The sequence below is a fragment of the Nipponia nippon genome, unplaced genomic scaffold, assembly GCF_047370975.1.
Source record: "Nipponia nippon isolate SJK-2023a ecotype South Korea unplaced genomic scaffold, ASM4737097v1 scaffold_17, whole genome shotgun sequence".
Classification (NCBI taxonomy): Eukaryota; Metazoa; Chordata; class Aves; order Pelecaniformes; family Threskiornithidae; genus Nipponia; species Nipponia nippon.
In genome coordinates, this window is record NW_028262333.1 from 3,146,973 (window position 1) to 3,160,539 (window position 13,567).

The 13,567-nt window shown below is 41.3% G+C and overlaps 1 protein-coding gene, 1 long non-coding RNA gene and 1 pseudogene across 6 annotated transcripts in view; 2 read left to right on the forward strand and 1 right to left on the reverse strand.

The window, feature by feature from the left end:
- LOC148056135 (uncharacterized) overlaps positions 1–13,567 on the forward strand; it is a 14,492-nt gene continuing 925 nt past the window's right edge. The window contains exons 1-2 of the long non-coding RNA XR_015703973.1: positions 1–215; positions 577–679. This is a non-coding gene — a long non-coding RNA (uncharacterized LOC148056135). The remainder of the gene's footprint in view (positions 216–576; positions 680–13,567) is intronic.
- On the forward strand, positions 1,056–4,300 carry LOC148056136 (uncharacterized; annotated as a pseudogene).
- Positions 6,910–13,567, reverse strand: part of UBLCP1 (ubiquitin like domain containing CTD phosphatase 1) — a 13,109-nt gene continuing 6,451 nt past the window's right edge. For 3 of the 5 annotated variants that reach the window (XM_087754162.1, XM_087754164.1, XM_087754163.1), the window contains exons 8-11: positions 11,376–11,474; positions 10,808–10,924; positions 9,304–9,431; positions 6,910–7,931 (exon numbers count right to left, since the gene is read on the reverse strand). In XM_087754162.1, coding sequence (XP_087610288.1) covers positions 7,904–7,931; positions 9,304–9,431; positions 10,808–10,924; positions 11,376–11,474 — 372 coding nt within the window. In that variant the 3' untranslated portion in view covers positions 6,910–7,903. Of the gene's footprint in view, positions 7,932–8,430; positions 8,486–9,303; positions 9,432–10,807; positions 10,925–11,375; positions 11,475–13,567 lie in introns of all 5 variants that reach the window. The other 2 variants (XM_087754167.1, XM_087754166.1) reach the window with 2 other exon arrangements.

The following is a 13,567-nucleotide window of genomic DNA, read 5'->3' on the forward strand; positions in this document are numbered from 1 at the left end:
GCAATCCAGCTGTTGCATGTTAATTGGCTTTGGCAGAAGCTTTAGCTCAAAAGCTCCTGTCTGGCTTCCTTCCCAGCCTTTAGCACTTTGCTCCGGTGCTTGTGCCGTGCCTGGCCCAAGGCTTCTGCTCAATCCTTTGGAAAGGCAAGGCAGGAGGGGAGCGTGAAGCTCAACTGATCCTTGTGAAAGATTGGCCAGTGCTGGAAACTCTGCCTGTAAGTCTCCGTTTGCCCTGCTTACTGCCTAAATAGCCTGATAACTTAGTGCTGTTGCTGCTCTCTGGCTTGATTCAAGTTTCTTTAGAGGTAATATTGTGGCTTTTTTCCTTTCGTAGTTTCTGGAATCGTGCCCTGTAATTGACTGAGTCATGCTCTGTAGGTCTGTAATTATCTGTGTTGCCTACATATCCATTAAGGGATTTTATATGTTAATCTCACAAGATCTACTGCTCATTTTGATGTTTTCCTCTCGCCGGCTGCCTGTAACCTCTGCATGCAATGTGCTGGGTTAACTGCAGGGCGAGCAGAGCCGAGGACAAGCGTTTCTCCCTAACTCGCCCTTATCTCTGACCTCCAGCTGAGGCTTCTGGACCAGGACCAAGCTGCGGGGCTCTCGGCGTGTGCACTTCAACGCAGCTTTCCGTGCATCGGAGAGTAAGGAATGGCTCTGCATCAGTGACGTGAGTTTAACTGGACAATTATTTCATAGCATCTCTCAGGTTAAAACCAGACAAACTGCCATATGACTTGGTCAGGGACTGCTGTAATGAATGAGTGACAAGCCATGAATTCAGTTTTATCAGTGACAACAGTACCATCTCCATGCTGCATGGGTGCATTTCAGTTCCATAAAACCATATGTTATATAGTTTACTAGTTGCGGAACTAAATCTACCTAAATTTACTCAATTTTAGTCTATCTAAGGTAAATATCTTTGTCAGGGGGTGGTTTGATATTTTTCAGTGAACCAACCAAATTGACTATATCAGATTAAGGAAAAAAAGTCACTTTAGCTTACTTAAATTCTTAAAATTTAGGACTACTTGAAAGTAGAAATGCAGTATTTTGATTCTGTTTAAAGAAGTCCGAATTTTCAATTATTTTTCTGCTTTCTTCCAGCTGTAGTTTAATAGCTTCTGAATGTGTTTATCTTGATTAGTTTACTATTTTTGGGGGTGGGGATATTGCTGAGATGTAATTACAAACCCACCTGTATCTAAAGCTCAGAATTTCTTTCTTTTCATGTGTTAGACGCAAATTTAGTTTTTGATTTGTTACCCTTTGTTATAGAAAAAGGCTTTACAACACATCTCTTACGTCTAGTCACATCCGTAAGGGACTAATCAGACCTTTACAAAACCACATCGCTTTATCATTTTCATCTCTGAGGCAGTTTAATACACTTAACTTTTCCAAAAATGTGCTCATTTTGGTCCTGATTCAAGGAATATCCATCACTAGGACAGCGGAGGGACCCACAAGTCTCACTGGCATCAGTTGCACTTCCAGCGTGTGCTTGAAATTCAGCTCACGCTCACCTGCTCAACCTGTGCTTGCAGTTTTCACTACTCTCAAATGCCGCATACTCACGTATGGCATAAAATGTGGACGGAATATAGAAAGCAGGGTAAGGAATGTGCTCACAGGCCAGAAAGGCAACCGTCTCCTGGGCCGCATCGCCCGCAGCGTGGCCAGCGGGGCGAGGGAGGGGATTCTGCCCCTCTGCTCCGCTCTGGGGAGACCCCCCTGGAGCCCTGCGTCCAGCTCGGGGGTCCTCAGCACGGGAAGGACATGGAGCTGTTGGAGCGGGGCCGGGGGGGCCACCGAAATGCTCCGAGGGTGGCACAGCTCTGCTGTGAGGACAGGCTGAGAGCTGGGGGGGTTCAGCCTGGAGAGGAGGAGGCTGTGGGGAGACCTCACTGCGGCCTTTCAGTGCTTAAAGATGGCTTATAAGAAAGATGGAGACAGACTTTTTAGCAGGGCCTGTTGTGACAGGACAAGGGGTGATGATTTTAAACTAAAAGAGGGGAGATTCAGAGTAGATATAAGGAAGAAATTTTTCACGATGGTGAAACACTGGCAGGGGTTGCCCAGAGAGGTGGGAGATGCCCCATCCCTGGAAACACTCAAGGCCAGGCTGGACGGGGCTCTGAGCAACCTGATCTGGTTGAAGATGTCCCTGTCCGCTGCAGGGGGATGGACTGGATGGGCTTGAAAGGTCCCTGCCATCCCAAAGCGTTCTGTGATTCTACGAATCAGTAAGACTTGCAAAATACAACTCTAGAGCCATCTCACCCGGCTTCCTAGGGCAAGATATCTTAGAAAGCTTTACTGGAATTTGTTAAATCATTAACATTATTCTTCCCGTGCCACCAGTTGTTCTTCCAGTATGGCCCAAACTAGGGGAAAACACCTGGGGAAGAAAGCTTGATGCTTACATGGCTTGTGACACATCAATAATATACAAAACTCGTCAAAGCGCTTCGTCGTTACAATACCACAGCACACTGCACTGTGCCAATAAAGCACAAATTGAGAGACATGATATATGTCCACACCAAGGAGCATTTAAGAAATGAGGGGAAAAAATCTAGAGCACTGGAAAACAAAGATGGGAAGGAGGTTTTTTAACTGCAATATTACGATGAGAACATGCTCAGAAACATAACTCTGGGTGTCAAAGCCCAGCTTGTTCAATTTCTTATTAATCTTGGGACATTTCCCTCCACTATGAAACAATTTAAACAACTTTTCTGAGCAGCCTCTGAATCAGCCACCCGTGCCCAGCCATCTGGCTCTGCGGTCTATATTCAGGGAGAAGCATGGCAGATCCAACTCAAAATCCAGGGGCCGATGTTGCACAAGTAGAAGGAAGAATTAGCTCAGAGTGCTGGAGATGAAAATTCCAATCAAATCTGAAGGTTGAGATGTTTGGCTTGGGCATTTATGTTGAACTATGACTTCTTTGACTGGTGCTCTGATCCAGGACTTGCTGTCCCCTCAAGAGCAGCATAAATAGTAAAGAACAAGGCTCTCGTTGTTAAACACCAAATGCTTTAATGCCACAGGTGAAGATATTTAGTCACTAAAAATCTGATGCAATAACCTTACTGTTTTCATAACACCAGAGTCAAAATCTTCCAGGGTGTTGCAAGGGAAGGAGGGGACATCGCTCAGCAACAGTGACTCTGCAGGCTGCGCTCCAGGTCACCCAGTCCCCTTGCCCGCAGGGGCTGCAGCCAGCCCCGGCCCCTGCCATGGTGAAAATAAGAGCTGCTCTTTTCTGAGATATAAACACCTTGAAAAATGGTGGTGTGTGCGCAGAGTGAATGTGCAATTCCAACTGGATGGTTGAAAGAAAAAACAACACCTTTTGATCAAGTGTTAATGGTGCACTTTGTGCCCACCACCCCGCCCGTAGTGCTAAGAGCACTATGCAATTTGAGAACAAGCTCCCTTTGACTTGTACCCAGTATTTCTTAACACGAAATGAATCGGTGGGAGAAACTATTTGCTAGAAGAGACATAGAAATTAATGGCATGGCATTGTACGTGTCTGTGTGTGGCAAGAAAACGTGCCGAGCTCTGCGCAGGCTCCTGAGAGCTCAATGAGCATCCAAGTGCTCACAGTATCAAAGCAGCATCAAAGGATCTCCAGAGATGAGCAAACTTCATAAATAAGCATAAATAAGGAAGCTCAGGGATGTATGAGAAAGCTCACCAGTATAGAAATAGCTCATTTTGAAATCCTCTATTATAAAACACCATCAGAAAAGGGCCGAGGTATGGATGGTGAGGTTGGGCCTCGTGTGATTATCAGGGATCTAAAAGATAACGGGGGATGGCAGTGTAGAGGATCTGGAGGGATGATACAGCTGGGCGGGGAAATAAAGGCCTAAGACAGACAGTGCTGCCCAGCGGATCAGGCCAGGAGTCAGGAGAGTCAAACTTGGCGCTGTAAGGCATCGTAGACATTTTTCGCCATTCCCTAGGGAAACCTAACCAAACCGAAATCATTCCTCTCCCACCACGAGGCAGTTCTTCCAGACCCTGGACGTTTTGAGCTGCTTATACCCAAAACATGCCCTGATTAGCGAAGAGCCCTTTCAAAGCATAGGTGTCAGTACAGCACTCCGGTAACTTATGGCTGCCACAAGATATTGCTAATATTACGTACACAAGAAACTCGTAACATTTGAAAGATGTACCTTGTCTTCTCCAGGACAGAGCAGTATTTTTCTCTTCTAATCCTGTTATTCTCTCCCTCAACGTTTTCTTGTCACTGAAATCTTTTTCCATCGATCCCCCAGCCGAAGCACTTCATCAGCCACCCCGCACTGGGTGCAGCGGTCGCCCACGCTAATACCGACCAGCACTTGCCGTGACTGCTGCAATGCCGATAGTGAAATGGCAGAGGATTCCGCCCTCTGACACCTCTTCATCCAGCATTGCTGGTTTTAAACAGCTTTAGTGAATCAGGAGAACTGTTTACTTTACCCCCTGAAATACAATTTTTACCTAGGCTTCACCTTATTGGTAGAAAGAAAGTATTCAGCATTTCTCACATCAGTCTTAAATACAGCCTGAACAGACAGAGTGGAAAATTGTCTTAAACCCTTTAGCATCCACTTGCTGTCAGTCGCGTGTCAAGTCAGGAATAAAAATTGGCAACTCGCTGCAGATTTCGCAGTCATGCAGCGGGATTTGTGGAGCTGAATTTGCAGTTCAGTTCTTGGCTCCGGCTGTCATGCCATGTGCCTCCGGTGATGAGCAGTGCCGCAGAGAGGCATTAGAGTTGTCAGATACCCAGAGCTTACAGAAATAACTTCATTTTTAAATGGACTGTCTCTTTTGGTATGAATAATCAGACAGAACAACATGCAAAATATTTGACGTTTACTGGGAGCCCAGTACAGTCTCTGATACAGGAAAATGGTTGGAATGTTTCAGACTCCATTAATGCTTCTCCAGTTTTGCAGAGCAGTAAATTATGAGCTCTCTAATTAAGCCACGCAGTCTCTCTCTTTGATTATGCTTTAATCCTATTTCTTTTACTCGAGATTGTGAAAACCATTGATCAAATACTTCTCAGGGACCTCAATATAATCTAAAAGGAAACTAAATGTTAACAGGGAACAAGGCTTTAAACTTTGCTGTTGATGGTTATTCCCAAGGCTCAACTATACTTTGAAAATACAAGTAGGTCAAAACTGCCTTCCCTATTAAAAAGGAGAGACAAAGTCAGTAGAGGTGTTTTCCTCTGAATTTATGAGAAATAAATACATTATTCCGGGGCTAGGCAGAAAGGCAGCCATTTACCCTTCCAGTTATACTAAATTCGGGTAGTCTGGCACAGAATGATAGTGTACCTATAGCCCGGAGCAGTCAGGCAGTACAAACAGGGGAGCTGTGCTGCTTTGGCCGGAGTTCCACCCCACCGCGGTTCGAGGGGAGCGTGCGGGCTTGGCCGCTGCGTGGGAGCCACCCTCCTCTTCCTCAGCACCCGCAGTTCCTGCGTTAAGGACATTAGACCTTCCTAGCCTGTTCCCTTTAGCATCCGACTATGGCCTTGTTCGTGACGTTGTCCAACTCCTTTCTGAGCCTGCTGATGCCACCTGCCTCCACAACGAACCGCGGCAACAAATTCCCGGAGATTGCTGCCTGCTGCTTTTAACAATTTTAAGCCGCTCTCCTATTTGTACGAGTGACCCCGTTCTAGTATTGCGGGATTTGGCGAACATCAGTTTTGCGCTTGCCTTATCCACAGCTTCGTCATTTTATAAATCACAATCGTGTCTCAGCCAAGGAAATCACTGCAGCGTTTTTAGAAGATAGCCGGTAAAATATACAGGCGTCTTTTACCAAAAAAAAAAAATTAAAATTGCAAGACTAGTCTTCAAATATAAAATATAAGGGAAGCAACATTAGTCATAAAAGATGCAATGACTTATCAGCAACAGCAATGCGTTACCATCACATCGAGACCATACTCTCAGATATTCCAGTGCAGCTTATAAAATATTTGAAAGGGGAGCACATCTACTTCAGATCAGCAAATACTTTGAAATTCTGGGATGAAATCCCAGTGTCCCTGAAATAAAAAATCAAGATTATTTTTCTCAAATGTTCCTTATATAAAGCAGAAGAAAGGCATATCACTTGTTCACTGTAAAACCTCTCTTTGCCAACATTGAGCAAAAAGATACGGGCACATGTTTAAATACGTTCCCTTGGTTCTGTTTTGGCTGGCTGGCATAGCAAACTCTGTAGGTGATTCAAGTGCAATGCCTTGACTTCTTCCAGTTCTTTAAATTGAAAGGTATTCTAGTACACCGTACACCCGTCCCATATTCCGGTACCTATGCTACGGCAGCCTTTCCAGGTAAAGGATCACTGCTGTAACCTCAGGGACTGGATCTGCGCTGTACGTGCATGAGCGAGCCAGCCTTCTGGTTCAGAAATCAGCTCTAGGAGACAAAACTTCAGAAACTCACCATCCATGCTTACCCTAAACCAAAGATTTTTATGCATCAGATTTCTAGTTTACTAGTTTAAAACACAGCTTGGGTTGGCACTAAACCACAAGGAGCAGCAGATAAGAAACTGTCTATTTTCTGACAGGTCACTGAGCCGGAGCCTAACACGCTCATCTCAACAGCTCATTTGTGTCTGCTCTCTGGACATCCTGACATTCGCTGTCACGGTTCCTCTCCCGGGCAGCTAGGCGCTTTACTATTCAACCCCACCGCCCTAGTCTGCAGCGGCGCGTACCAGTCTCTTACTTAACTACTGATGCAAAATTGGCGTCTCTGGAATCCAAAGAAACACCCCCAAAAAAACCCAAAATGAAGATTATCAATGGCTTCTCTATTATGCAAACTAGACATTTAAGATAGCACAGGACACACATTATGAAAAAGGTATTTATTATTTACACAACTGCTATAGTTCCTTAAGAACAATATATACCATTTTTATTTGAAAGGGTCGGTCTTCTTTCAAATACATGAACTGCATAATGCACAAGTGTTGGTAATGCCGAACAGCAGTCACATCACACTTCTATAGTGCAGGCATAAGCAGCGCAAGTAAATGATATTTTAAGAACAGTATGGCTGAATATTGTATTTAAACACAGTGTTTGCACTTTGACAAGATTTAGCTAGAAGAGAACAAGGGTTTTGTTCATGCTGTGTTAGGAATGTGACTTTCCCATCTGAGGTTTAAACCCTTTATCTGACATAGGAGAATTTTTCAGGCAGACTGCTTTTCACTCACCAAATAAGAGTGGGTTTCTCTCCCTCAAACTTCAATCTTTTGTTTTCCAGTAAACACTGCTTTATAGCACAAGTTCACACACTGGGGTAAATTGGCCACAGAGGTGGTACTTTCCCATCTTACTGTCTTGCACAGAGAAACACTGACATACTAATACATATCAAACTTAGACAACTTGTAATTTATAGACTTAAATACTGGAATGGGAGAGGGAGACTGTTTCTAAAGATGGAGGGAATAGAGGGCTTATACAATTCATACACTGCCAAGGTTGGCTCCTTACTCAACTTTTTTGGTCTAAGTATTTTTTTTCTAGTTTCGGAATGGTTTTGGTCTTTAATGGTTATGGTTGTACTTCGGCAGCAAAGGAGAGGAAAGTATTTTAAGTACTAACACCAGAACTGAATGCAAGAAAAAGTAACTGACTTGTTTCTCCCACTTTAAGCTTATTGCTGTGATCTTTTAAAAAAAACCCACAACCAACCACCTGGAAGACCAAGTATAGCAGTCATTCTGGCATTGGATCCAGTGTCCAGCACTATTATACTCTAGCGTAAAAGCAAGGAAAAGTCCAATGATCTTAGTTATGTTCCCTTCAATTCAGTGCCACACAATTTTATTAGCGTTATTGTCCTTGCTTCTTTGAAAGATACCTGAAAGAAACGAAAGTACAGTTTTTCACAAAATAAGAGGTAGGCACAAATATATCTAGTACCTTTTATAAACTCAAAGTATGAATCTGCTTTCTTTTCCCACTAGCAATCCCCCTATTGATAACCAAAAATCAGAAACGTGATCAATACTGCTTATGATTTTATTTGATTTCAACATTCTTTCAGTTCCATGGTAGGTTATCTTACTGTGATTCAAAGTCGTGTTTTTAGTTACTCTGGTAGGCTTTTTAAACAAAAGGGAGGAAGGAAGTGGAAACATGTTTTATTCTAAGAGGTTGAAAATTACACGAGTTGGAAAAGTAGCTATTATATCCTTTAAGATAAAAAGGCCTGTTAGATACGGCACTCCTTCAAATGAATTCAAGACTTTAATGAACAGTCATCCAGCATAACCTGAAAAGAACAGCCCTCCGCTAGCTGCTTTAGAGACTGTGAGTTACTCCAAAATGCTTGTTTTCTGATCTCATAGTTCTCTTACCACTACAGCTGGAGCAATCTGGCTATGAGGTGACACTGAAGTCTTTGCAAATACTCTAGAAAACAAAAATCCAACCAATTTAACTGACAGTGTGAAATATCCAGTGAATTTCACTGCTTTTAAAGTTTAACATTTGTCTTTCTGTTCTAATCAGAAACAAGAAAATTGTGTCAAGTTTGCAAGGCTGTTCTTTTAAGCACTGAATGAGTGTTTTTCAAATAACACACTGCACACACCTTTTTTTTCACATGTATTGAAACTTCAGGCTGTTGCATAAAAGCATTAAGAAGAATTTTGCCCAAACACTTCAGCTAATCATTCTCTAGCAAGAATCGGGATGCTAACTGGTGCCCTAAGCATTTGGAAAACTCCCGTTCATAACACAGTAACTTACATTTCAGAGCCGATGAATACCGTAATACCACACAACTTGGATAGCGCCTGAACCACACTCTAACACCCCAAACCTCTGAAGCAACCGCCAGGAAAGTTGCCTCGTAACAACGGACCTGAGATCTGAACCGACAGCCTAACTTTGTAGAGATGGAGAGAGAGATTTCCAGGGACCAGTTTCCTTCAAAAATTCTTTTCCCTTTAGGAAGCATAATTGCTTCATGGAAAACAACTGGTGGCCCTGAATACTGGAGAAGTATGAAAACAGAGGTCCATTCTGTCAAAATCTTATCATTTTAGGGAAGCAGCCCAAAGGCTATAGCCTTATTAAAATTCTACTCAAACTGAACAACCTTCAGGACTGTAAGTGATATCAAAGTTCATCAGCTCAGTTGTTTCTGGTCTTTGTACAGACAACCTCAAGCAAAACACAGTGAGGTCAGAGACAGAAGGAAGAAAGAATTTTGACTTTGTTCTTACCTTTCCCAATGTTTGTGATTCAGCTCCAAAAAGTCATCTAATTTTGCTATTTCTTTGAGGTATTGAGTGAGCTTTAGAAGCTCCTTGTCTTTATCCCGATTTAAATGTGCTTTCATAAAAGGCCTTATCTATACAAAATAAATAAACCGGGTATAACCATTTGCTCAAAGTAAGAAAAATGCTTCCGATTCTCTATCATTTACCACCTAATTAAAATGTATTTTCAGTACTATGCCAAGATATAACTTCTCTTAGATAAGAGGAAGAAAAGCCTTTTCCATTAGTGGCCAGATCCAATTTGCCTCGTTACTCATGCAAACTGGACTGCAGGGCTTTTGCCTTGCACGCCCACCAGGAAGAACTTTTTGTCTTGCACTTCTTCAAGCCTTCCCCTCCCAGCCAGACCGAATCATTAAATGATCTGGAACGGACTGCCACATTTTCTAATCTGATTTCACAGATATTTTTGCAGGAGACATGAGGGGTTTTCAGCTCTGCTTTATGAGTTGTGTGGCATCACTGGAACCAGATGCTTTTTTTTCAACAAAAAGCATTTGACTACAATCATAGCTTCTGTGAAAAGAGATGGCAGAAATAAAGCTTGTCTGACAACTGCTTTAAGCTTGGAATACATTATAGCTGTGCCTTGCTTTAGTGAGTCAAAGTTCTTGTCTGCAGCTCTGTTAACACCATTTTGACAAACATCTTTCACACCTGAGCTAGAGGGAGCTCTCTGGATAATCCTCTCCCAGCAAGATCTTTGCTATTCCTGATTCTCCTCACACTGTACAGTTCCAATTAACATCATCTTGCTAGACCTCATCAATTGCTATCCTCTTCCCATCATGGATACTTTCAAAGAAACATCATCTTGGACTTCGGCATTTGAAAACACCTTTTTTTTTTAAAAAGAAATTTATGAGGGTTCTTTTAGTACCGTACTGGTGTACCATCATATATAAGTAGAAATTTAAGTTGCATTCTTCTTATTCAGAACCAGCACTGATAATGGAGCATGAACTGTTTGACAATTTTATAAAATGAAATATTTGCAGTTCTGCAGTCAAAATGGCTCGAGGTATTAATTATTTCCCAGAACAGAATGCTTGCTATTACATTGGCATACTACCATGAAGTACAGCCACTTGTTATTTATTTTCTGAATATAACCACTCTTGAGATCGAACATCGCATATTTCAATGGCGTCTGTCAGCAGTGCCCAGCTTGATTATGGCTCGCAGGTGTAAGTTAAGCAGAAATCGTAATTTCATTGATTTTGGTAGTCTCTTAAAAGCCCACTTCACAGCGAAACAAAGCTTATTTAATACTACTATTAGGGAAATATTAGTCCAGACAAATGGCAATCTAAATAAAAAAATATAATAAAATACACATCTTTGCTAGTTAAGAATAGCCTTTCTTTATGATACAGCAAAGAAGGATGAGAAAGTACTACTTGTATAAGAAAAAGTAGTACTAAATGAAAATTCCAGTTAAAATTACCTTGAGTCCATTTTGTGGATTCATTAGGAAGTTTCGGCCAATATCATCAAACATAATAGTATTTTTTTTGCTGTAATATTCTGAAAATTTTCCCCAGATAACACCAAGAGGCTTCACCTGCAAAAATAACACACACAAGGTACCTGAGGTAAATCAGATCATAGGCAGGAGATGAAAATACCAGTCTATAGGAACTTGTGTCCAAACTGGAATGGGCACCTGTATTCTTTTGAAAATTTAGGAGGTAGTGGGGCTTTAATAAGGGAAGAGATGTGAAATAGTATAACGTAATAAATATCCCCCCCCACTAAAGAAAACCTTTCTGTTGGTACCAAATTTTCTTGCAACAGTTATCTATTATTTGATTTGAAAGCAGTGTCATCCAAACGTGCTTCTCAAAATAAAACATTAATAGAGAATTTCAGTAGAAAAAAAAAAAAAAATCTATGCTTCCAAGATTCTTACGAGTTTTCTTGCATGAAAACTCCAGCACAACTTTATTGTTGAATATTTCAGTGATAACATGTCAGTTGAATGTAGAAACAGATCAGGAAAAATAGGTACTTACATCTATCAGTCCTCTTCTAGGAGTGTGCACTGTTATCATGGCAGCACTGTCCAACATGAAAGTTATCTTGTAGTTTGCATTGGTACTCACTCCAAGCTCCTGCATCACAAAGATTTATTATTAAAGCTTCTAATTATGACAGTTTTACTGCTGTACAACTGAAACCACCATTATAATACACTGTTTGTCAAAGGGTGAGCTGCTGAGGGTTACCAGAGACACGCTAAAAATAGACAGTTGGGTTTTTTTATCCAATATTTTTTATCCAATGAGAATCATAAAAGTACACCATTCTACCAAGAGAAAAACAGCTGATAGGAATTTATTTTTGCAGTGTTTACTATCAGAAACTTACCAACTGATGTCAGCATAAAATCAAAGCAACTTTGCAGAAAAGGCAAAATACAGAGAGGCCTTGCTCATACCTTCAGGCAGAATCTTTCACAAGTTCTACGTGCCTCAACTTTACTCAATATCTAGAGCAAGGACAGCAACTGGGTACTGTTGGGTATTTGTTCCTTCCAGTAAGTTGCAACACATCACAGCCCAATCAAAGAGGAAATATAGAGTAACAGTTCATTGTTACCCTTGCCTTCTACACGTGTCCAAGATAGCCAACGTTAGTCAGAAATCTGTCAGTTTGCACTTTAAAGATTTGATAACTCCTGAAATAAAGACTCTAAGGAAAACTTACCCTTTTTAGGAAAAAAAAAAAACCTAAACCAACTTTGACTAGATGATCATTTCAATTTCAAATCCTTTACAAAGCTGAAAAGTAATAGTAAAATCTGCTGATGTGTTATAACATAGATATTGCTGACTTAATTTCTGGTGCTGTGCAACAGCAGCAATGTGTGAAGCTACACAACAAGGAGAAAATGTCCACTGCAGCAGCTCTCTTGCAGATATCCAGCCACACCGCATTCATTTCTCTTACATGAAGAAGTGAATCTTGCAAATGAAAAGCACTACCTACCTGGGTCAGTGTCCTGTTACACTGAAAAAACTAGCTGTTCTAGAATGTCTGAATTCCAGGCATAAAGAGATGGCAGATTATACTTGTTTATCTGATACTCCCTTCTTTTTAATACTGTTCCTGCTTTGTAGTGTAAAACAAAAACTTTAATGCCAAGTATTGCTGGGATCATTGTTCCCTGGCAAAAAGTGAAACTTGTAGGGGTAAGCACCCCAGTACTGTCAGTTTAAAGGAGAAACAGCAGTTGGCATCTAGTGGTAGGAATCTCAACTGATCAAGACCCAGGAGTAGGCATAGAAAGGTTGTGATTCAGTAACATATGAGAGGGCTGGAAAGGTGAAGAAAGCATGGGAAACAGCCCAGTTTTGAACGACGGTTTCCCACCAGCTTGAATCCTAGCACTACGCTGACAGACACCACGTAAACAGAGATGTAACACTGTCACAAGAAGTGCAATGTTTGCAAGGCTCAGCACTGATTTTACTTGCGCTAACTCTCCTTTATAGTTCTGATTAAAGGTTCTCATTTCTGAGATCACTCTGAGGCATTTCTGTTTGTTTAGAAAAATTGTAGCAATTCATTATTTTGAGGAAGAGAACACTGGAAAATGTGCTTTGCTCTGTTAAAACTTGAAAAAAATGGTTAGTCTATAACAGAGAGGAGATACAAAAGCTTAAATTTGGAAAAGTTTTCTCTGAAATGGAAACAAGCTTTGACTTATAAGCATAAAAAAAACAAACTCACCAACCAAACATACAGCAATTCTTAGTAAGCTCATTAGATTTACAGCTAAGCCTGACTGTAAATATGTTTACCACTAGGTCAGCTGTGCAAAACTGGCTAGTTGCCCGATTTAGGTACGGAAGAATCTAGGACTGAAAGAAGAGCTCTTACGGATGTTTAATAAGGCAGAGGAAGCAACAGAACCACACAGCTGCAAGAGGTACAAGATAAATATGAAAAGAGTTTCCTCTTGATAACCTACTCCAGCATGCCACATCTGTCCGCTCCTTTAAAAAAATGGTATTACAGTTAAAGACTAGAACTCTATAATTAGAAGTAAGATGAAAGCAACTGTGAAGGCTGCGTGACTAATCTAAGTTTCAGCAGGTACTGACTTGTGTTTAGTTCTGCTAAATTTAGCACCTACTGCTGATAGTTTGTGTGGAAATCTAAAATTAGATTTTATCTAGTTTTGTGACAAAGATAATTTAGA